Raw genomic sequence first — 24,451 nt, forward strand, 5'->3', positions numbered from 1 at the left:
GTATGAAATCGATTTATGGAAACTGGATTTGTTGAGTACACGCATAAAAGGGAGAGAATTATCCATGGCGCAAGTATATTTGTGAAAGTTATACTTGGTAGGATATGGACATAACTAGTGACAGCTATAAGATATGACAGTATCATAATAGTTATATTATCTATTGCTTCTATAGGAGATACACACGATGAAGTTTTCAAGCGATTGAATTTTCTTGAATATTTTTTTGAGCTCATAGTGGCTGCTTTATATAATATAGCGATTGGAAAATTGTAATGACTAAAGTCGAATTAAAGGTCTGTTTCAAGGACATTTTTTTTATTTCTCATTCGAGCTCATTTCATATTATCCACTTTTCTCCAACTTTATTTCCACGACTTCTAAAGTATAAAGTTTGATTCTGTATTAAAACATTCCTTGATTGATGTATTCAAACTGTCATCACTCTCGCAGAATTCACTATCATCCAGCTTAATTTTATTCACTTAACTTCCAATTATTGAGATTGCACAAAGATATCTCACAAATATTATGCTTACTTCACTTTTGCTATTATATTATTTTCTGAAAAAAGTCTGAAGATAGAAATGTAGTTCACGATATTGAAACTGATGTTTTGATTATTATCACAGAGCTATCACCATTCCAATTTGGAAGAATTTTCATTTACCTTTTTATACATAATTTTCAGACTCTATCAAAAACATTTAGGAGCATAAACATATCAAAAGGTCTAAGAAATTAAAGAAATTCCTATGTTTATATTGTAGGTAGTTACATTTATATGAATTGGTTTGTATGCAAAATTGATGAGCCTGGGAGAGGCTCGTTTAGAAATAGAGAGCAACATCTTTATAAAATTTTTATGTCTCATATATCACTAAAGTCGAGCAACCAACGTCATATTCGTTTATTCAGAAAAGTCCATAAAGCAGTAAACTGAAGGATTCAAATTGTGAGAAAAATAATTTATGATATCATTAAAGAAGTTCAACATTCAAGTTATACGTGTACTTCTAGATTTACCGAATATTGTTATAGAATCTGAGAACTTGCTTGGAAATATACTGTGAGGCTTATATTTATGTCCAAATTGCCAACGAGGTACATCTTTCGCTTCTCATTTTATTATACGGATATACGAATCGTTTAAAATTAGAATACAACAATAATATAGAAGGTAACTTCACTCAACTGAATTTATATGATATATAATGCTGTTAATATTATAAATTTTGTTATTTGATACATGATATTACACAATCTATTAAATTTGATATATAAGTGCATATCTTTATGAAAAAATACGATCCAATAATTTTTATTAATAATGTATTATTGTGAATGTACTGTAGATAGATAGATTTCACTAAGGTCACTTGTAACCTATTCCTGCGGAACATTCTCAGACCCATTGTGGTCAACTGAATCATTATTCTCTTTTATACTCATAAAGTTAATCAATTTGGAGCCAAAATTATTCATGCAATTCTTTGTCAGCGGCTTTTACATGTCTAGTACAGCGAACAGCAGCGAACGCATTGATAAAGAATGTGCTCTGCAGTTTCATTATCTGATCGACAAAATCCACTCTGTTAATGCCAAAAATTTTATGTGCTTATGAGCTCTCAATGCCTTTACAGAAAGTTTTGACCAAGGAGCACCACGTGTATTAATTAAGGCGTCTTTATACTTACGAAATGGTTTAATTCGTGCAAAGTGTACTTATTGAGGAAAAAAGTAGAATTTCCTCTTAAGAAAAGCGCTATAAGACTTTATAATTTTTCCAACATAAAATATATTCATTTGTTTTACCATACAGATAATTGCATATTCCGTAAAATATAAAAGTGTATGCTTTGACGATTTAGTAGGTACAGTAAAATCAGTAAGTATTTCACATTCGATTAAAATGAAAGAACTCTCAATAGAAGAATATATGTTTAATTTTATATAGTAGAATTATACTCTAGTAATTGATTAAAACTAACTGAAAATTTACATAACTAAGTGCGTAATGAACAGTATCTCACCATCTTTAAAAAAAGATATAGTTAATATAACACTAACAAATCCACAAATCTATAAACTCAATTTTCCAGTAAATTCCATTTTCTCTGTGTTTATAACGGATAACCATCGAATATTTCATTTTGACACGCTAGAAATTTTGAACAACACCAAAATATTCGATATAACACGTAGGTAGTTCAAAATTTATGTGATTTTTATCTGCAATGTATTCGTGTTGTGTAAAACAATGTTGACATAACATTAAATTAGCATTTATAACGTTAAGATAATTGATTCATCAGTTACCAAATCACGCGAATAATTTGTTTTGTGTGCCAAACAACGGATCGTTACAGTTTTTAAGCATTGTCAAATAAAAAAATTCCATCATTGTTCACCATATGCTGATATAACCTTATAAAGAAGCGGGTTTGGTGATTTTCGATTTTATATATCTTTAAGATACCGTTAAATTGTTTTAACTCTTGCAATACAAATATCATGAAGGGAAAAAGACATAATTATTATCTAATATAGATATTATGAAGGTGGGAATTGATAAACTGTTATTATTAATCGATTGTATCTTTCCTGCAAACATTTTAAGTAATAATCAGAGGTTATTTTGTTATTATTGTTTGTAATTTCAAGTCCTTGCGATTTTTTGGGTAGCCCTAACTCGTTTTATTCAAATTTTTCTATTTATTTGGATGCATTTTAGATCTTAGTTCCATAAAGGCTTATATTCGTACTTTTGTTTCATCGTCTACTATATACGAGTTTTAGTCTGGACTAACAATATGTTATCATAAGGATAATGTGGTGAAATATTTTTCTTAATAACATTTTAGTATTTACATAGGTATAAGTCAGGTGCTAGTTTTTTTATACAGAAACTCACAATTCTCGAGATTATATAATTATATATGTTTATGACATATGTTTTACGTGAAATATTAATATTGAGTTATAGATATTTGGATTGTTTAAATTGCATCTTATCAATTCTTTTAAAAACCAATAGATGTCTAGATATTTTCTCTAAATTTCTATAGTTTGTATATTTTTCAACTAGACATCATCTGTTTAACATTTCTAACGTTTTCCACGTGATAACTATTTTCTCTGCTTGTTGGAAATCGTTAAGTGTATGTGACAGCCAATATGAAGGTGGTCAGTTAATAATGAATTTACTGTTATAGATCCAACACTAAGAGCTGCCTCCATCGCTTGATGCAGGATGAATTTTTTTCGAACATACGTCTCATTCTCTTTTCAATAGTAATTGAAGAACAGGTCCTACCAGCACGTGCCTTATCTCCAATAGAAATCTGCCCCTCTAAATTCACTATACCAGCTAAGCACAATTACTCGTGAAATAATTTCATCACTAAATGCAATTTCAATATTTTATTGTTCACTTATATCGTTTTTGAAATCATGGTACTATAGCAGGCACATGTTCTCTCGAATGATTCAATTTGGCCGACAAATTGTGTATATCCCTCTTTATTGTGATAGCGACGACTCAACTGCAGTCAGAGCTTACAAGTTGAGGATAGTGGTATATCATTTTATCCGGGCCATCCTGGTAAAAATGATAATAGGAATCTATAAAAGAGTTGTATTGTCGTAGATCCTGTAAGTGTGAAAAACTTTTGTAATTAAAATAGAGGTCAAAGATTCCTATACATACATACATTTGATCACAATATGTGCACATCATAAAGTATCTTTAAGCTTTTTATCCCTCTAACCATATTTTTTTCTAAATAATGTGTAAGTCCATGAAATCATTGTGCGCCTGTTTCCTAAGGCACAAATAATGTAGAGGGATATGGGGGCGATTATGCTATCTCCAACAGAAAAATGCTATGCGTCACTTATAAATCTTTATTTAGGTTTTCATAAAAATATAAGTTATATCTTCAGAAATCAATAATTCAGCAATTCAGTTCTCTCTCTTTATGTTTTATTGTTCAAGAAATCGTTTTGAGTATTTCCATCAACAGTTTCTAGCTTAGCGGAAGAAAATAAAAAAGAAGTGTTGCGAGTTGTATTGGTTAAAATCTTAAGCTGATGAAACTAATCATTCACTGAATGTGAATAAATTTCCCTCAATAGCTCAATATAATTATTCCAAAATATATATATGTAGGAATTCATGAAAATAATATTTGCATAAAAACTTCAAAGGTTTATTTTACCCGTAATATCAATTCGGAACAATTTCGAAGTAGATCAAAACCCTCTAATAAATCTTGACGACAATAACAGTTTTTTGCTCAATATTTGTATGTGATAACTAAAATGTTGATGAATATTTACCCTCGTCACACATGGCCGTCCAAATTATAATGGTTACTTTGTAGCAGAATGGACGTCAGAATTTATTATGTATCAGCTGCAGAGTTTGCCATGGCTTTGGATGCTACTCGTAAAAGTTTTACAGTGAAACATCAAACAGGATTTTTATCGACCCATTTCATCACTGCCATTAGAAATTATTGTCATAAAGAGGCAATGATGTTTTATAAATGTTTTTTTTATTTTCACGAAATATATCTATATATTCTTAGCGAATCAACTACATTTAATCTAGATGTAGATTCTTTCTGTATACCTCGTCAGGTTCAGATCGTTAAGTTAAATCCCAACAATAATAAATTCTTCGCTTCTTATAATTAAAATGGGATACCACAAATTGTTAAAGCAGCGTTTTTATCATTAAATTTGGTAAATATACTTTAAAATTATTGTTATTTATTGTCAAGCAAAGTAATAAATCTGCTTGGCAAAGTTATACTTCATCCCTTACCCACAATACAGACCCCAGTCAAGTTTGGAAAAAAATTGCACAAATCGAAGACAAAAAAAAACTAATATCAAAATCTCTTCTTTATTATCTAAAGATCTGCTTATCACAGACAGCCAAAAAATCTCTAACACACTCGCACAACACTTTGAAGAAAATTTCAGCATCCATAATACGGCATCCGATTTTCATGACTCACATATTCACCCTCCTCCACACTAGAGCTAAATCCTCTCGATATTGCGTCTGTCAATGCTCCTATTAATTTAAATGAACTAAAATTCGCGCTATCGTCCTACAAAAATTCTGCTGCCGGTCCTGATGATGTCCTGTATATATTTCTCAAAAAACTATCTGACTCTTTCCTCTCCAAGCACCTTGACATCTATAACATTATTTGGAATACTTTCCAGTTCCCTGATGCATGGCGCAACAATTTCCTAACTGACAGAATTTTCAGGGTTTCCGCAAACGGTAAGCTCTCTCTTCCTCATCCACAAAATACTGGCATCCCTCAAGGTTTAGTATTAAGCTCTACTTTATTTATCCTCACAATAAATGAGCTATGAGACAACTTCCCATCTCCCGTAAAATATGTCCAATACGCTGATGACCTAATCATTTATTGCCATGGTAAATACGTCCTCTTTACATGCCAACTGCTCCAAAATCATTTTCCCGAAACAAATCCATTCTGATAAAATTCTTTCGAAGAAAATCTATTCATTCACCTCAAATTTTCTTTGATAACTCCCCTCTACCTATTGTGAATCAGTGCAAAATCCTTGGTATGACTTTTGATTCTCGACTCAACTGGAATCACTTTATTCATGATGTAAAAGGCATTTGCCTAAAGAGGCTGAACATAATTAAAGCCCTTAGTCACCTTCAATGGGGTTCCAACGAAACTATTGTAAGAGTTTACAGAGCTCTCATACGCTCAAAGAGAGCTCTCAAAAACTGACTTATTGAACTCTGTGCACAACACCGCTCTTCGCCTTTGCCTTGGTGCCTTTCGCTCAAGCCCCGCCGCTAGTGTCAATGTTGAAGCTAATGAGCTACCACTGTCCTTAAGACGACAATCTCTTCTCCTGCCATATGCTGCTAAAGTATCTCCAATCCTTCTAATCCTGTCCATTCGCTACTTACCACCACTTCCGTACCTATAAACTCAAGAACAACTGTAAATTCAATACCTCAATTGCTCGCACCTCTACTCCAAAATACCAACTTCTCGTTGACCTTTCCATATCAAAAGGTCTAAGAAATAAGGAATTGAAGAAATTTATATATATATATATATATATATATATATATATATATATATATATATATATATATATATATATATATATATATAAATTGTTTCTTGTTTCATAGATCGTAGCCATTTCAACCTAGCTTCTTTTTTCTTTTCAATTTTTATTGTACATTCCATCTCAAACCATGTATGTATTGTTGTAGAATTTTTGTGGATCAGGTGAAGTAAATAATAAACTCGTGAAAACTGAATACTTTAATTATTAATTAAATACTTTATTATTAATTAAAACTCGAACGTTTACAAGAAAAGCAAATACGATACACTTTTTAGACCTCTTTAAACAAGAACAGAGCGTCATTCTTATCGTTAGCAAAACATACACATAAACGAAAAACTAAACCAGTAGATATAAAAACGGTCAACAAATGTATCGATTACAAAAAACTCGTATTTCAGCCTAAAAATGCCGATACGGCTAGTCAGTGATGCTTTTAAACACTTCAATATGTATCTATATATAATATATTTTGTACCAATGACTTCCAGTGGTGTATTTATAATACTTTTCTTAATCTTTTCCTGTTGCACATCAATAGTATCTTTTTCTTTACTCTGTCGTAATTGCTTCACTATTTCTTTTCTGTATTTATTGTATCGTCCCTTTCATTTTCATCATTCATTTTGTTCTATTTCTATAACGCACGAGTTCCGTGTCCCGTTCAGTTTCGCTAGGCACCCTCTCAATTCAGCCCTCAACACTTACCCGGGCTGGCAAAACCCGACTTGCTACGTTATTCTGGTTTAATTATACTATTCTATTTGGATTCAGTCCGTGTTTGTATTTTTATCAGTTTTTATTGGTTTTTAAACGATATTTGTTTATTGCTTTTTTTGTTGTTGATATTAGTCAATATTTGGATGATCGGTATTAATAATCCTGATTTGTTTTATATCTAGTTTTTCTCTTACATTAATTATTGCAGAATTACTCACCAGTAATATGTGATAACTTGCACTTACACAAGATATTTCTGAATTTTCTGGTAATTATAGATTATTATTTTATTCACTATTTAATTTCGTCACTCTCACCTGTATACTTCTTACATTAGATGCAGGACCGTACTCGAATGTTCAATTGAATACAAAATCACGTTAGTGTTATATTTGGAAATCCTTGAGAATACTTATTTCTGGAAAGAAATGTTCCAAACTAAAAACTTCGATTATATTAAAACAAGAACATAGGAAACTTTTGAATTTTTTATGTATTTTTAATGCCCTCAACAACTTACGTCATGAGAAATACGCTTATGATCATACTTTCAACTTTTTTCTATTCGGATCTACCACAGTTTTCTCTCGGATAGGAAGCTGAAAGAAAATTTTAGAAATGTGGGAACATATTTGAAATTTAAATTGAGAAAGTGAAAGCTAGAACGATATTATAACACACCACATTACACTTAGAGTCGATGTAATTATGTATTTAATTATTAATAAAATAGCTGGCAAGAATTTCGGTACAATTGGGAAAGAGTAATGAAAATTTTCTTTTCGGTTAATATACTAGATTTGTTTTCCGATATTTAATTCATTCAGGAAACCACATAAGTTTAATTGAATTTGTTATAATATATTTGATTCATTTTATATAGGAAATGGAAAATGGAATCAGTTTAGACATGAAGAATGTTTCTGAAATACATAGTTGGTCGGAAAAAATGAAAAGCTCAATATTTTGAAATTTATCATGATGTATATAGTCAGGCATTCTTTATAAATCTCATAGGAATACTAATGAAGTCAGAGAGATATCATCATTATGCTTATACCGTATTATCTGCTTTGAATGGAAAAATTTGGGAGAATTTGAACTGCACTTTTCGTAATTCAGTTGCGATTTAAATACGCATGATCAAATAAATGACACAACTTTTCAAAGGTCATAAGTTCTTCTAGCGTAAATTCTCAACATTAGAATCGTTTTTTTTTGTTGGGTGAGCATAGATAAATTTTGAATGCAACTGATTACATATCAACATTTTATGTTGACAATATTTCAAGACATTCTAACCCAATCAATTTATTATTCATTCAAATTTAAACGGCTGTAACCTAATGTTTCTTTGTTGATTTAATAGATTATAGAAATATATAAAAATTGTATAATTGTATAATTAAAAGATTAACAAATTAAAAGAGTTATTCTAACCTAACGTCCACCCTGCATTCTTCAAATCGACCTAAGCAGATGAACCGAATGGTATAAAGCAATTTTATTTGTGAATAATAATATAAAAATATTTGCGTCGCCCTATATAATTTAATAATATGTATAATTCTATAAATAAGACTCTCTGTAGGAGTATATGAAAGTTTTTCAATTTATGTCTATTTTTGAGCAATTTCTGTAGATGCATCTTGAATTGAATATTTTCTGCCAAATACTATTTATGCACACGCAAAAATTATCTGAGAAGAGATCCTTCTAAAAATAAGCAAAATTTTGTATTCACAGAATGTGTGTGTATTGGCACTCGATTTCGAAGCATTAAACATTTCTCTTTTCAATTGCTGTAATAAGTTCTGAGCCGACAAGAAATAGATTCCATACATACAAAGTAATTTTTACTCAGAAACGAAAGTTTGATTAACAGTTTAATCATTTGAAAATTTTGTTTTCTGCTGTTATCTTATTATATATGTTTCAATTACATATGAAACCACAAATAGTAATTTATATCCAGTTTTCGTGAATGTAGGGCTTTATTTCCAAAAGGCAATTTTGATTGTTTATTGAATATTAATACATTAGACATAAATCGATAATGCTATAATTCCATTACATATAGCTCTAAACTTCCACGATGTATATAGCCCACATAGTACGGTTATAGGACTTGGAAGTATTTACAAAATAATCATACTTTTCCGACCATAATTATATTGTAATATATGGCGGAGGCACCGGGTCACCTCCTTGTCGTATTTTTGTTTCCTGATTAGGATTAGGATTAGCTCTGTCATTCAATTTTTGAAAGAATTGAATGAGGATGGTATCTTTTTATATCGAACACTATTCAAAATACAGACATTTTCATCAAAACTAAATCAGATGAATTTAGTTTATCTTGTATCAAAATGTTTCTGGTTTTTTTTATATTTTACTAGAGAATTTCCCTCCCCATTTCCAGTACTACTTCAAATAGCATTTTATTAATTTAATGATAAATAAGTGGGTTTCATTTTTTGTAACGCTATTTCTTGACTAACTGAAGGAGCAGATATTTAAGCAAATTTCGAGCCATAGTATTTACCTTCAATGAATACGAAAGAATGTATCATGTTAATTTCATCTTTTTTTCGGTATTACAAAAATCGAAAATTCTCCTGTTCAATTTTTTTAATCAAAGTAATAGATACTCCATTGGAGAGTATAGGTAGTAAAATATCATTATTTGGCGCAAAACTTTTGAATATAACACTCTTAGAAAATAGTACGGAATTTTATTAATAGGATACCCGTTCATTAATATTAACTTTAGCCAATATGTTCAAAATTATGTACCAATCGAGAAAAAAAAATTATTTAGAGAAAATCAAATAATATTGCCAACCAATATATAGTAATTCTGATACGAGAAATATGATTGAAGAACTTCAAGAAATTCTATGATTTCTCAGATTTATATTTCTCACAGATTCACATACTCTATCCTATGAAATCTCTGTCGGTCTAAATTTTTGAAATAATTATTATCTTCAACTAGATTCCAATGAAGACACTCGTCTAAGAATGTTAGCTTTTAGAAAGAGAGAGAAATTCTCAAAACAGGTTCACTTCATAGCTAGAATGTCGGAAAGTCTTTATTATCACACAATTCCTACAATTGATAAACGTTCTCGCGAAGTGATGAGGCTTTTCCCATACGTCTGATTCATCAGTTGTTGCTGTAAACTGGGCTAGTAATTTTTCAACATTTTTTATTTTTTACGGAATAGTGAAGTCGTATATAGAACAAAAAAAAATTATGAGTGGCTGTATTGACAATATCATTTCCGAAACTTCGGCAATACGGCAGCTTAGTTGTCAATATGTTGACTAAATAACTTCAGTCTAAACGTCAAATTTTATCTTTCTTCCAAAAATTATTAAAAAAACTAATCTGCCTGCAATGCTTCCGGGCGGACTGACTAGCCTAGTAGCACTCAGGTTTCAGGTCTCAGCACAAACAAAAGAGGAGGGTTGAGGGGCCATGTTAGCAGCCTACCCCCAAGAAAATAGATAACTAGCTCAAAGTATCGATAGAAGGCCCCGGATACGGACTGATTCAACGATGACGAGCTACGCAAGGAAAAGGATAAATACATGGAGAAACAAGCACATAATGAGAATAGCCAGATGGAACGTAACATCTCTCAATAATAAAGATCAAGAGGTGATCCAAGAATTGAACGAGAGGAATATTGAAATTTGCGGCATCCAAGAAACAAAAAGGAAAAGCAGAGATCACAGAGAATATGGCAACTACATACTTATATACAGCGGAGTGGGCAAAAACAAAAGAGCAAAAGAAGGAATAGGCATACTTATTCATAAAAAATATAAAAACAATATTACAGTTGTCAATATACATAGGAAAGGTTACTTTATGTAAAAATTCTAATCGGACATAAAAAACTGAGCATACTATATGTCTTTGGCCCAAACAATTGCAAACCCAAACACGATACGGAGGCTTTTCACACAGACCTATGAAACACCCTGGATTCTCCACCTATCAGTGAACACATAATACCCGGAGTTAAACGAAGCATTAACGAAAAATTAATCAATGTAAGCAGAGTCAACTTCTGTGCCTATAACGTACTAAGAATAAATAATATATTTTTCCACCACAAAGAAATATACAAATATATATTCAAAAGCACGAGAGGGCACAAATCAATGAGCGACCAAATAGTTACTAATCGAAAAATACACCCTACCCTAATAATACTAGTGGTGAGAAAATTGATATCCGCTAATACAGGAAATTATTACAGTCTAGTATTGGCGAAAATACGCATGCAAATGTCACAAAGGAAAGAACCAGAAAAAATAACGATAGAAAAAAGAACATCAACCAGGAATTTATATAAAAAAACTAGCGAAAAAAATTAAAGAAAGACCAATGAACGCAGAGGAAGGAAAATATAAACGAGAAGTGGGAGGAAATCAGAAAGAATATAGAAGATAGTGCAAGGGAGACGATAGGAACACACATAGTCGTTATCAACAACAAAAATATTGACATGGTTCCGTCGAGAAGATAAAGACAAAAGTAAGCAAAAACGAGAAGCTTTCTTAGAGTTTTAAACATCAGAAGTTTGGAACAGATACAAATTGATGAGGAACGAGACTGACTAGTTAGGCAAATGAAAAGCGAACATTGGGAACAATTATCCAAAAAAATTGGAAGGAGACTTCTGCAGCGCATAAAAGCAAATATGTAGGGTGATAAGACAGCAACGGGAAGAAATAACTGAATTTTGCGAATCAAGTCAAATATCAGAAGACAAATGGATAGACTAACTAACAGAGCTATTTAAAGGACAAGGTAAAATCAGGAAACTAACATTCCGCACTTAAGGAATAATGTGGAAGTCACAATTCAAGAAGACGACTAAGCCTTGAAGACCTTCAAAACAGAAAATATCGAAGACAGGATGTCCATAACGAACTACTTAACTACGGAGGCCAACATCTCAAACCGTTACAAATCTCACTCGAGAAATCCTGCGACGTTGTAAAATACTAGACAGAGGGCGATCCAGTATGTTTCATTGATCGCAAAAGCCATTGATCGTATTAAAGTGGAAGCTATTATGTATCTATTATACAATAGAAGCATACTTATATATCGAAAACATATACTTGAACAATCAAGTTCAGGCTCTCATTAATGACAAACAAACAAAATCCATACTATTCAACAGCCGTATTAGACGAGAAGACTTGGTTAGTCCTATGTCATTTTATGAAAAAGGTGCAGCTAGTCAAAGGTTACAGAATGGGTGAAAGAGAAATCAAAATTCTGTGCTATGTCGATGACGCCATGATATGTGCGAAAAATGATGATCTTCAAAGATTAATAAATATTTTTAATCTCACAGGAAAATAGTATAATATTACTATCTCAAGTGAAAAAACCATATGCATGAACACATTAAAACAGCCCATTAGATGTAAATTAGAACTAGAAGGTCAAATGTCAAATAATATTACGGAGAATGTGATACAAGTATCTTGGAATTGACATAACCAGTTATGGAGATGTAGAAGACGAGGTAAGAGGACAAGTAGGTATAGCAAATAATGTCGCGGGATCCTTCAGAACGTAGTATGACGGAACAAGTACCTAAGATAAGAAACAGAGGCTACAATGAGACCTATAATGACGTATACATCAGAAATAAGACCAAAAACACCAAAAACGAAACAGTTCTTGATGCATACCATAGAAATGAAAGTTCCACCACGAAAGATGTGGATTGATAGTCTACCTACAATGAGGTGATAATCTAGCTATAATCAAGAAAGACATCGAAGAAGGAACAGGCGTTAGACCTATTCTCGAAGAAAAAAGGAGAAGAAGATCAAATCATATCGAATTTTTAAAAGAGTTTAACAGTGGTTTGATGGAATATTTCAATTCTTTTCTACTTTCAATATACTTGGATGAAATTTGTTTTCTTACCTATCTAAGGCGATAGCTACAAGATGTAATATTGACGCTGTACAACACAAAACATCACTGGAAGTCCACATGTCACACAATTCTGGTCCCAATGTCCATTCCTGACTCACTTCGTAGACGGCTCCTAACGGCATAACAAGACACGCCACTAGAAGATCAGCCACGGCCAGAGATAGGATTAAGTAATTTGCTACGTTTTGTAGATTTCTTTCCAATAGTATAGCAGCTATTACGAACACGTTTCCTGAAAATAATTTAATTAATTAATGTATGCATTACTATAGTACTGGCTAAATAGGAAAAAATCTCATCTCTCACAGATAGTTATTTCACTCTAAGTATGATAATTTTACAAATAATAATCGTCGATATTTATTATTCACAACGAGCATAATTTATTATTTTGGTTGAGCTATTACTGCGTATATATCATCTATTTCTATCCACTTCTTTTCAATTAATATCAAGCACGTTTTATACGCTAAAACGATCCTTAAAGAATATAATCTGATTTCATTTTAGTCCCTCAAGATTTGGATGTCAAGGTCATCTATTTAATTAAAAATTATGAAAAAAATTAATAAAGTTGTAATAAATTTAATATTTCATAAAACCTTAAATTGAAGACAATTATTATCCAAGTTACGGTTCGGTGAACTAATCAGAATTACTAAGTTATTTACGTGCTATATATATTTTATTAAAGCCTCTTCAAGACTTCTTAATTGCACTTGGAAGTCTTACAGTGTTTTGCATTGGCACAAATTTCTGAGTTATACTAATAAGAGAAATACAAGCTTGCTAGCATTCTCAGGATGTTTATAGATTTTCTAGTTCTTCCATGTTTCTATGAAACTTATTGAAATTACTAAGAATACATAGATATTCTCCTCTCTAATTATATTGAATTGACGAAATTTAAATGGGACGCAGAAAAACAAAAAAAAAAGAAGAGACTAGGATAAAATATCAAGAAGAATATTCGAGGATCACAGAAAATCACTCAATAGACAAAAAAGACGTTAACGAAACAGGGAGGAAAATAAAAACCAATATTGCAAAAACGGCAGAAGAGACACTAAACAGGGAAAAAGGAAAAAATTAAAATAAAGAATGGTACGACCAAGAGTGTGAGGAAGCAAGAGAACAAAAAAACAAAGCGAGAACAAAATGGCTGAAAAAAAGATGAAAAAAGTAGGGACGAATACGAAAGGAAAAGGAATAGAGCAAATGCAATTTATAAAAGAAAAAAATAACGAAAAATATAAACCAATAATAAAAAGAGATAAAAGCGAGAGACGGTAAAACAGAACACCTCCCACAAGAGATAGGAAATATATGGAAAGAATACTATAGAGAGAATACTTAACGACAAAGAAAAAATCAAAGCAAATACAAAAATAATGTTAACAGAGGAAGAAGATGAAGAGGTAAAATGCCCCACAGAAAATGAGGTGCAAGACGAAATAAGAAACCGCAGTTTTCTTATTTCTTATTTATAATGACAAAGCCCCGGGAGATGATGGAACTTCTTAAATATGGTAAAGAAAAACTAAGTAAACATAATCATAAACTAATGGAGCAGATATGGAAACAAAAAATCCCAGACGAGTGGAGCACACCAATATTTAAGAAAGGTAACAAAGATATATGTGAGAACTATAGAGCCATCAATCTGCTAAATATCTCCTACAAAATACTGGAAAATTTAATAAATAAAATGTTGAAGGAATTAACAGAGAGAGAACTAGGGGATTATCATAACAGCTTTAGACCAGGAAGATCTATAAACGCAATCCATACTATAGAGGAGGAATTAGAAAGACAAGGATATTTGAAAAAATTGAGAAAACTCATAGAAATAATACTAAATAAAAGTGACATTAAAGTGATATTCCAAGGTACCCAATGTCACCAACTCTATTCATTACAATTCTGGAAGGCATTGTGAGAAACAAAATAAGAACATTATAATAGATGCAATACAGATAGTAGCTTAAGCAGATGATGTAACGAGGGAATCAATAAAACCGATCAACAAATTAGAAGAAGAAGTAAGACATTATGGACTGGAAATAAATGCAGAGAAAACAAAATATATGAAAATAGGAGGAAAACCAGAATATAGAGCAAACCAACTGACAACTAACAAATACAACTTTGATTCAGTATCGACCTTTAAATATTTAGGAATAACGTTGGGGTAAACAACCAGAGAGAGGACAAAGAATGGTATATAAAAGGGCTATCAAGCCTATGGAAGAAACAAAAACCTACTAAAAAACAAAAACATAACCAAACAACACAAAATAAAAATGTACAAAACCCTAATACGACCAGTAATCACATATGCGATGAAAACAACAGTAATAAACAAAAGAGAAGAAGAAGAATTTAAAAGAACCTAAAGAAAAATAATAAGAACAATAACAGTCCGAAACGTAACACAGGAAGGAGAGAGAAGAGCAAAGAAAAACGAAGAAATAGAGAGAGAGCTGGGGAAGGAGAATATAGTGAGATACATGAAAGCACAAACGCTCAAGTGAACCGGGCACATAATGAGAAGGAAACCAATTGAAATGATCAAAAGAATAACGCAATTTATGCCATTGTTGCCAAAGAGAAGGGGCAGGCCGAGAAAAACTTGGAGAAACGAAATAAAGGACTAAATATAGAAAACTGGAGAGCAAAATGCCGGAACTGAAAAGAATGGAAAATAATAACAAAAGCAGCCAAAACAAACGACAAACTGTGAAGAAAATAAAAATTAGAATACACCTCTAAAAAAAGGATTTAAAGTTCCAAAAGCGAATTTTGATAATACTGTACTTTTACTTCATAAACTGTTTGCTAACTACGATTAATGTCGAATCATGGAGTCTACGTACTTAAAGTCCAATTCACAATTTCTTCCTGAGACACACTGACGTTTGGCTTCGAGATTTACGATTTCCACACCATATTATTTAATATGGTTTTATTGTTCGATTTTCAACGTCTTTGAGATATTGCACAATGATTGAAACTTGATCAGAACGGTTTTCATATTTAAGATAAATTAAAATTCTAATAGTAGTAAGAGTATACTTATACAATCACACTCTGATAGTCTGAGAAGATAAAGATCACGTGATTTTGAGTTTAACGCTGGACAGTGGTAAACGTAAGCTGTAAAAGAAAAAATCTTCACATTTCTAAATACAAAATATATATTTGAATATTACTAAAAATAATGACAATTTCTTGATTCACAATGTTTTCAACACAATAACATGTCTCCCTTTTAGTGTTCAATTTCCAGAAAATTGAGTATTGATTTATACTTTCATGTACTATGAGAGTTTCACATTATTGAGAGCTATGATTCTAAAGAACAAATATTTACGTTACATTCTTCAATTATGTACTTAATCAATAAATTAATTCTGTTTTATTTGGCGTAAAACCGTTATTATTTGTGACAGTTTGGTTTATTAATAAGGCTATTGGATAATCACAATGAAATATAGGAACTATCTCTAACACCGTATACTAAAGACGTATAATGTTCAAGATAAATTCAATGCCATCTGCTTCAGGTATTATGAAACATCGATATATTACACAATCATTTGTTAGGGTTATAGAGGATTTTATATTATGATTCATCCAAATAGGTATATATGTACATATATATAAATTATAGTAGTTAACTCAAGACCAGAAGTGAGTGTGTTAGTGTCAATAGTGTTCTTAATGGTAAGCATATTCATTTTATTTTCTATTTTAATCATTCTATTTTTTTTCAGCTTTTCATTTCCTTGGTGATATTCCAAGGAGTAGGTAAATTGAGCACTTGGAATCAACCAAGAAAAAGGGGAGATTCGTTGCGTGGAGTAGGCAGATTGAGACCATAGAATCGGATCACTTCTTACCAATGAACGAGTAACCACCCTATCCCCACCCTTCTCTTGATAATGGATCCAATTGGGAGCCGAAACGTCGAGAAATTTTTGAAATTCCAGCGCGCTTCAGCTCGTGAACCTAGTTCTTTTGTTCAAATATATATATATATATATATATATATATATATATATATATATATATATATATATAAATTGGACAAGAGTTAGAACACACCTTGGAAAATAAAGAAAATATAAGGGCATGCATGGTAACTTGAAGTTTAAACTTCAGGCAGGCTAACTAAATGATGTTTCTTAAAGTAATATTTTATAGAATTTTACCAATTCAATAACTAAGAATTGGCAGCCTTATGTCATGAATATCCCTGTAATTTAAATCTAACGGGGATTAATATACTTAAAACTTCTTTCAGGCTGTATAGAACGAGGTACACGGGACCGAGTAATGGGTCAGTATTTTAAGACTATAAATCTTTCAACCTGAAACCGTTAGGTTACCACACTTAATCATCCGGCTTATTTTATACTATTCAGCAATAAATGTAATGTACTTTCTTTTTCTCGCCCTTCACAGATATACCATTATATTTCATAAAAATTGTATTATAACATTTACAATCTATAAAAAAATATTTGGAAAGCAATTTTTATAATGGTTTTACTGAGGCATTATCATAACGTAAATGGAAAGGTGAATTTTATTTGGAAGCATTAGACTTTTTGATTAAAACGTTTTTAATGGCTTCACTTTATTTAATTTTTCACTGAAAGGTTTCAATGTAAAGTAGTTCTTTATGAAAATATTAATTATGCATTGGAGATATGAGCGGTATCTTATTTCAAACTTAAAAAGAGAAACAACTAAATATACATGTTTAATTCAAAATATCAGCACAGATATAATTCAAATGTGGACAATACAAATAATATTATATCGTTATTTCGGCGTTCATGATTTTTCTTTAACCAATCATATCTTACGGTTGATTTTTTTATTTTATTATCTATTCCCATTCATCTATATACCCAAAAATGAATAAGTTTCTCGTATTTTGTGTTGAAGCCATTGATTAGTCGTAAAACTTGAGATTTATGTTTTGATATATTAAGTTATTTTTTCACTACTTTCAACACTCTCCGAATTCTTTTCTCTAAATTAAGATTTCATAAAATATTTCTCATAATCTAAATATGAAATATGTGTCAGATTTAGTTAGAGTTTGATTCTCTGCCTTGATTAATAGAAAATTTTCCCCCATCTAGTACAAACAGAAAGTCAGCTCAATTCTATTTTCACGAGGTGTACTTTGAATAAATGTTTGTAGCCCTAGTGGTTAAGTTCTCTGGGTGTGTTGAATGGTATGCTTAAATAGAAATAACGGTCAATTGACTAATAATTTTGATTCACGTCTTTACAATTGTGCCTAATTTTCATAAATAGAAGTAATAACAGCTTATCTGCATTGCAATATATTATTCTACTGAAAATCGTTTTAATAAAAATAGGGAGGCATCGTTTTATTCCTGGTATAACAAAAATAAATCAATTCTAAACAGATCATCAGATCCACCGGTCTTAAATATCATTCTAATCTAAATAGTCACAGAATTCATTAGTAACTTCACGCCAAGTAAGCCCCAAACCAAAAAAAGCTGTCACGATCATGTCAAAACAGGTAAGTTTCTTCTTTGTGCTCAATATTTGAATAAATACCTTATGGATTGTGAGTTAAGAAAAGATGATTCACTAAGGAACAGAGGCAAAACTCCATTTATAAATTATATGAATTTATTTACTGTTGATTGCTTACAGATGGGTTTTTGTTTAGTGAACAATGAATATTGAATAAACATTAACAATGATTCAGTAACTTTTGTGATAACACTTCTGCTACTTCTGTAAAACAATTCGTCCCATTTCTATTATAATAAAAACTGTTCTTTAAAGCAAAATGTAAATGGGACTTTACTTTAGCAGAAAAATTCAACGACTATCAAGGATATGAACGCTTGCTAAAAATGACAAAAAATATGTAATTAATAATGCATTGATATTTCTTGCGATATTCGCGACTCTACTGTAAAGTAGAGCAGCATGGAAGGTATTTTCCTTTGCCGTCACTTTTTCACCACCAATGGGACTTGTGGCGTATGTTAAAACTGAATATTGTTAACTCATTCACTTCTTTCGATAGATTCAGATTTCAAGATATTTAATGGCAAATAATGAAATTTATCTGTAGCAATCTTTGGTACTTTGGAGAATTGTGTGCATATGTGAATTCAAGTTTGAGCAGTAAAATATAGAGAGGAATTGTTATAATGGTAGTTACGATAGAATATCTACGTAAAGCACGGATGTAATCAGTTTACGGCTTCAGGTTGTAATTTGAAAAAATGGCGTGTATACTGAACTGCATGCATCAAATTTTCGAGTTGTCGGAGAATGGAATTGGAACTGTAAATTTTTAATTGGATTTCTGATTAAGGAAAAATAAAGATTTGAACTGAGGGTCACCAATTATATTTTCTGCTTTCTAACTACTATCTGTTAGGGAAAAATTAGTAGCTTTAACTGAAATATTTTGTTCTTCATGCGATTTGGAAAATCATCCCACAGTATTCAAATTTTTCAGACATTTCGTATTAAAGCATTAGATTCAGAAGATTGCCTATCAGGAGATTTAATTTCTCGCCATTATACTTTATGCGTTGTCTGATAAAGTGCTACTATAATAAATAATCGTGTTATATTTCCAGTGTAGATTCCAAAGTTATATTCTGAAACCGCGTTGCCTTGCACACCAGATTTAATAAATTCAGTTAATTTAGTTTGAGCCTAGTTCCTTCGTCCAATTCATCTTACATGTGTAAACAGATAATCAAGTTGGCCTCGCTAAAACGTTGACACAACCCCTGTTGGCTTCTCTTGGGATTAACTAATCATGATCCACTTGATATATGACGTCAGAGTGTAAATTAAGTGAGACTATATGAATATTCTCTGATTTCAAGTTGCGAAGATGACGTATATATCGAGGCATGCTGATTCCATTACGATTTTAATTTTTAATTCTTTGACTATTAGCACATTACAACATTCTATTAATTATATGAGTGGATTCCAGTCGAATATTTGTTAAAATTTCTGGAAATGTTGGGGATATTTCTATTGAGCAGACTACACTAACATTCAATGATGATGAATAACAATGATTCTTATGCAAGGACTAGATAACAGTTGAATCCATATTCATAGAATGTAACTAAACAATCTAATAGGGCAAAAAGAAGTGAAGAAGAAAGTCGAAGATTAGCCGAAATGTAGAGAAACATTTGCCACTCATTTATGTGATTTGTATGATTATATTTGACAAATGTTCTAAAACAGAAATTCATGTTGTCTACATAATGTTTTTCTGCAATAAGTTTCAGTTTCTGCGATTTGTACATATTCTGTGTATGTATGTCATTTCTACGCGTATTTAACAGTTGGAATCTGGGCTGGATTCTACTTTGCGGCGTAAATTTATCTCGAAAAAATTTGAACGATAGAGACTACACTGAAGAACTTGGGTACCGTTTAATTACTTAGTGTTGAATATTGTGATCCCATAATCAATGGGTTCAAGAATATCTGTCAATGATATTCATGATATTCAATATGACTGGCTGTTCTAAATTTGATGAAAACTATCTGCGTACCAGTTTGAAGAAAAGTTAACCTTTATGTGAAGTTGTGTGTATGTATTTTTTTATTAAAACGAATTAATTTCAATGTTAAGTAATAATTAACTGTATTGATAAACGAATAAATACCTTTGGGAGAAAAATATGATCAAACTAAAATATGTAAAAACTATTCCATTCACCGAAACTTTCAAGAAGATAAATTAGTTTCAGTTCACCCTAGATTATCGTGTAAACTATAAACTTCAGGGTTATAGAGACATGAAATGTGCTTATACACACATACAAATACACATAAATTTCTATTCAAAGAACGATACAGACAATATGGTTCATAATTATTTTTTAGTCGATAAGTTAATAAATAGAGCAAACATTGAAGTTGAAATGGAATTTTTTCATATACACAACTGTAATATGAGAATAATTAAGTTAAACTTATTTATAATTGAGATAATACTAATCAGTTTAAAGAGAGATTCAATATTTTCTATTGCTAGTCTTTCTTGATCGTAACGGAAGCTTCTTCATTCATAGAGAGCCTATTGTTAATCACTGCTTTGTTTGCTGATATATCGAGCCAGTATAGGGTTGTCGATTCTGAGCATAGGATTATTGTTTCCTGATTGGAAAGAGAAAGACTCTTCAGTGGAGGAAAATTATGAAAGATTAGTATTATCAATATGAACAATAGTGATCAATAAAATTCGATGTTTGAAGCAAATAAACTAATTAATGCTGGTATAATCTGAATATTACATTATTCTACATTGAAAAGACAGAAAAAGGAAACTTAGGAATATCACATCTCATTATATTGGACTCCACAGAAAACTTTGTTCACTCAGAATTTTTGAATTAGAAATTATTCCAAATATCCAAACAACGTTGTGTTGCAGTCTCCAATAAAACAGAAAATATTCATTTATTGAGAACAAAATATTTCGCTAGAGATATTAACGTGAGGTGATTTAAAAACATTTGTTTGACACATGTTTTTCATGAATATTTGTTAAGTTCGATGTCTTTATTATTAATTAAAAGTTTTGTATATGTGGCAACATTGTTGTATAGTTCTAGCGGTAGCAGTAGGGAAGCCAGTCTTCCATCAGCTCTGCACGTGGTAGCACGTAGTTGTTAATAAATACAGAAAAATACAGTCCTCGATTTTTATTATAAAAAATATAAAGTGCTCACGAAACCAGCCCAAATAAAACAATATTTCCCAAATATACATAAAGATAAAAGGTGGAAAATATGTTTAACTTTACTTTTTATGTTGGAAAAGCTCTAAAATTATGATTATCACAAATCTACAAATATTGGAAGAGTAGGAGTGGATTAAATGTACTATACATAGAGTATTTAATAATTTGATCTACTGTTTGGAATAGTAACTTCCTGATAATTGCTTCTTTATTTTCGGGGCCACACTGTACACCCTATTTTTTGAGATATCTTGAAGTTTCGAGAGAATATGTGAGTTTATCGTGAAATATCGGAATACTCGAAAGCTTAAAGTGTAGGGTTAAAATACTAGAGTGGACTTGTGACAATCTCAGAATTTATCTTTAACTCCATAGGGAACATATTTTGCTCTTACTTGGGGAATAATAGATAACAAAAGAAAAGGTAGAGCATAATTTCTCATTTTCTTCGTAGAATTTATGCCATTCCTAATGTTGTAGCTCTTAAATTCTGACTTTTGATAAAATTATAATGAGTCTATTCTATATAAATCAACTAAATTCAGATTATTTACGTGGCTTTCCATGAGAAGAATAATGAGAATCAAGTTTGCTTCAACCCTAATGGATTATTTATGTATATTTGTAATGAATGTAGTGGGAACATTTTCAGATGGTGTGTTGCTTTGTATAACATATTGAAACGAGAAAGGGAAATGAGTTAGGTAAAATATTTCAATCCCCGGTATGATATTGTTACAAAAATTTGGAATTTGTTGTGAAATTAGTGGAATAGATAATAGAAAATTACATAAAATGTTTAGCAATGCAAGAAAGTATTGTAGTTTTGGACTAAAAAATATTTTTATAACAAACATTACAAAACTTTTATTGGTCTATCGACATGTTGAATGGTAGAGGCTGTCCCAATGACAGAGGGATTGACTTTATTATATATGTACATAATTTTAAATACTTTGAAAAATGTGATAATGTAGTTGTAATAAAATTTAGATTGATTTCATTGATTGACATGAGAAAAGCAACAAATTCTAACAAAGTTGTTCGATCGGATCAAGTTTTCGTACACAACCTACTGATAATAGTCTTCATAGTTGATCATATACATCCTTACAGGATGATAATCAGGAAACTTCATGAGAATTTGTACTGACTAACCAATTGAAAAATATCATACTCAACATCGGAGTGACTTGAATGATCGATTTTTTACATAGAATAACCGAGTATATCATATGAGTATATTAGTTTTGTTTTCTTTTTTTTTTTCGTCTTCCCAAATGATGGTTATTTATATTAGGTTTCAGAAATAAAAAATATTGATATATCAAAAAATTTTGTGTTTTGGTTTCCTTGTCATAATCATTCCGAGTATTTTATTCTGTGTAACAATTCTGTAATAGGTGTGAATGATTTATTCATATTTGCTGCTCATTAGATCTGGGTAACCATGGAATTGGCTGGCGAAAGAACGGAAGAGCTATTCTGAATCCCTGGACCTAGGGGATTCAGGGGTTATGAAATTTTCGACAACTTGGCCCAGCTTGAAGAACACGTAGTGAGAATCCTACACTCTCTAGTTAGAGAAAACCTCAAGCTCTCGTCAATATACGGAGAAAAATCTTAGAATTTGACGATATCTGCAATATCATAAAATTAGTAATATGAAACAAAGCTGATCTAGTGGTAATATATATTAACAAATTGATAAAATATACATCGGGTCTCATTCGAAACATTATTGCAGCAACTACGTTTTTTAGGATAGCTCCTATGGCAACCATGCATTACCTGATAAAATCTTGTTACTATCTCAGTTTATGAGATAATTAGATGTTTCCTTATTTCAAATATATATATATATATATATATATATATATATATATATATATATAATAAATATATAATAAATTTAATTTTTTATCACAAAAATACCGACCAATTCACTTGCTGAGAATCCTTTTTTTCGATAGGTGTACTGTGAAGGGTAAAAATTATAAAACTTCATACAATTAGTGCTTTGTCATTCCCTTGTGTTTGCTACCAACTTGCGTGATTTCGTATTTACAACAAAAGTCACTTTGTTAAAGACAACTAGGGTGCCGTGGCCCAAAGGAATACAGTTCTACATGAGAAAATTGAGTAGGCCCCAATTGACCAAAACAACAAAAGGTCGGAACGCACACACTAGAGTTTTAGCAGCACGATATTTTATTTTTCAATTTCAACCTAACCAATTTGTGTTGATCGATCGATCTCATAAAAATCTTCTGTTCAGAATTTCGGGTATCGGAAGTCTATCCATTATTTAATTATTCTTCAGACAAATATCATTAGCGCTCAACTTGGAAACTCATAACTTTAGTTTCTATATTTTCTAGAGAGATGTTTCAAATTTTTTTTTTTAGGAAGGAACATATATAGTTCATTTATTTGCATAAAGCGTTTCAATTATTTCATTTGAGAACATCCAATTCATGCTTTGGCTTGCAGTTAGATTTTAGTATAAATACCTAATGGTATATTATTTTTTTGTGTTGGTCAACTGATTATGGAGAAAATTCATGGAAAAAAAAGTAGAAAAGTCTTAAAAACGTTGATTTTAAACATACCTGTTATTAACAATAGCTGAAGAAAGACAATATTTTGCCAGAAGAAATATTCTTTATTGGATATTCATAATGTCATGAGTGCAATTCTTCTTCTTGAAAAGTCATGAATACCGAATTCATTCAATTCGATTTGCTCTTGTCGGAAATTATTATAATCCATCCTGTTTATTCATGGATTATTTCAAGCAATAATTTATTATT

General features: G+C 31.0%; 1 protein-coding gene across 3 annotated transcripts in view; it reads right to left on the reverse strand.

The window, feature by feature from the left end:
• Positions 1-24,451, reverse strand: part of LOC130899344 (5-hydroxytryptamine receptor-like) — a 191,710-nt gene that overhangs the window by 18,115 nt on the left and 149,144 nt on the right. For all 3 annotated transcript variants that reach the window (XM_057809253.1, XM_057809235.1, XM_057809246.1), the window contains one exon: positions 12,836-13,079. In XM_057809253.1, the coding sequence (XP_057665236.1) occupies positions 12,836-13,079 (244 nt within the window). The remainder of the gene's footprint in view (positions 1-12,835; positions 13,080-24,451) is intronic.

The sequence above is a fragment of the Diorhabda carinulata genome, chromosome 1 (genome assembly GCF_026250575.1).
Source record: "Diorhabda carinulata isolate Delta chromosome 1, icDioCari1.1, whole genome shotgun sequence".
Lineage (NCBI taxonomy): Eukaryota > Metazoa > Arthropoda > Insecta > Coleoptera > Chrysomelidae > Diorhabda > Diorhabda carinulata.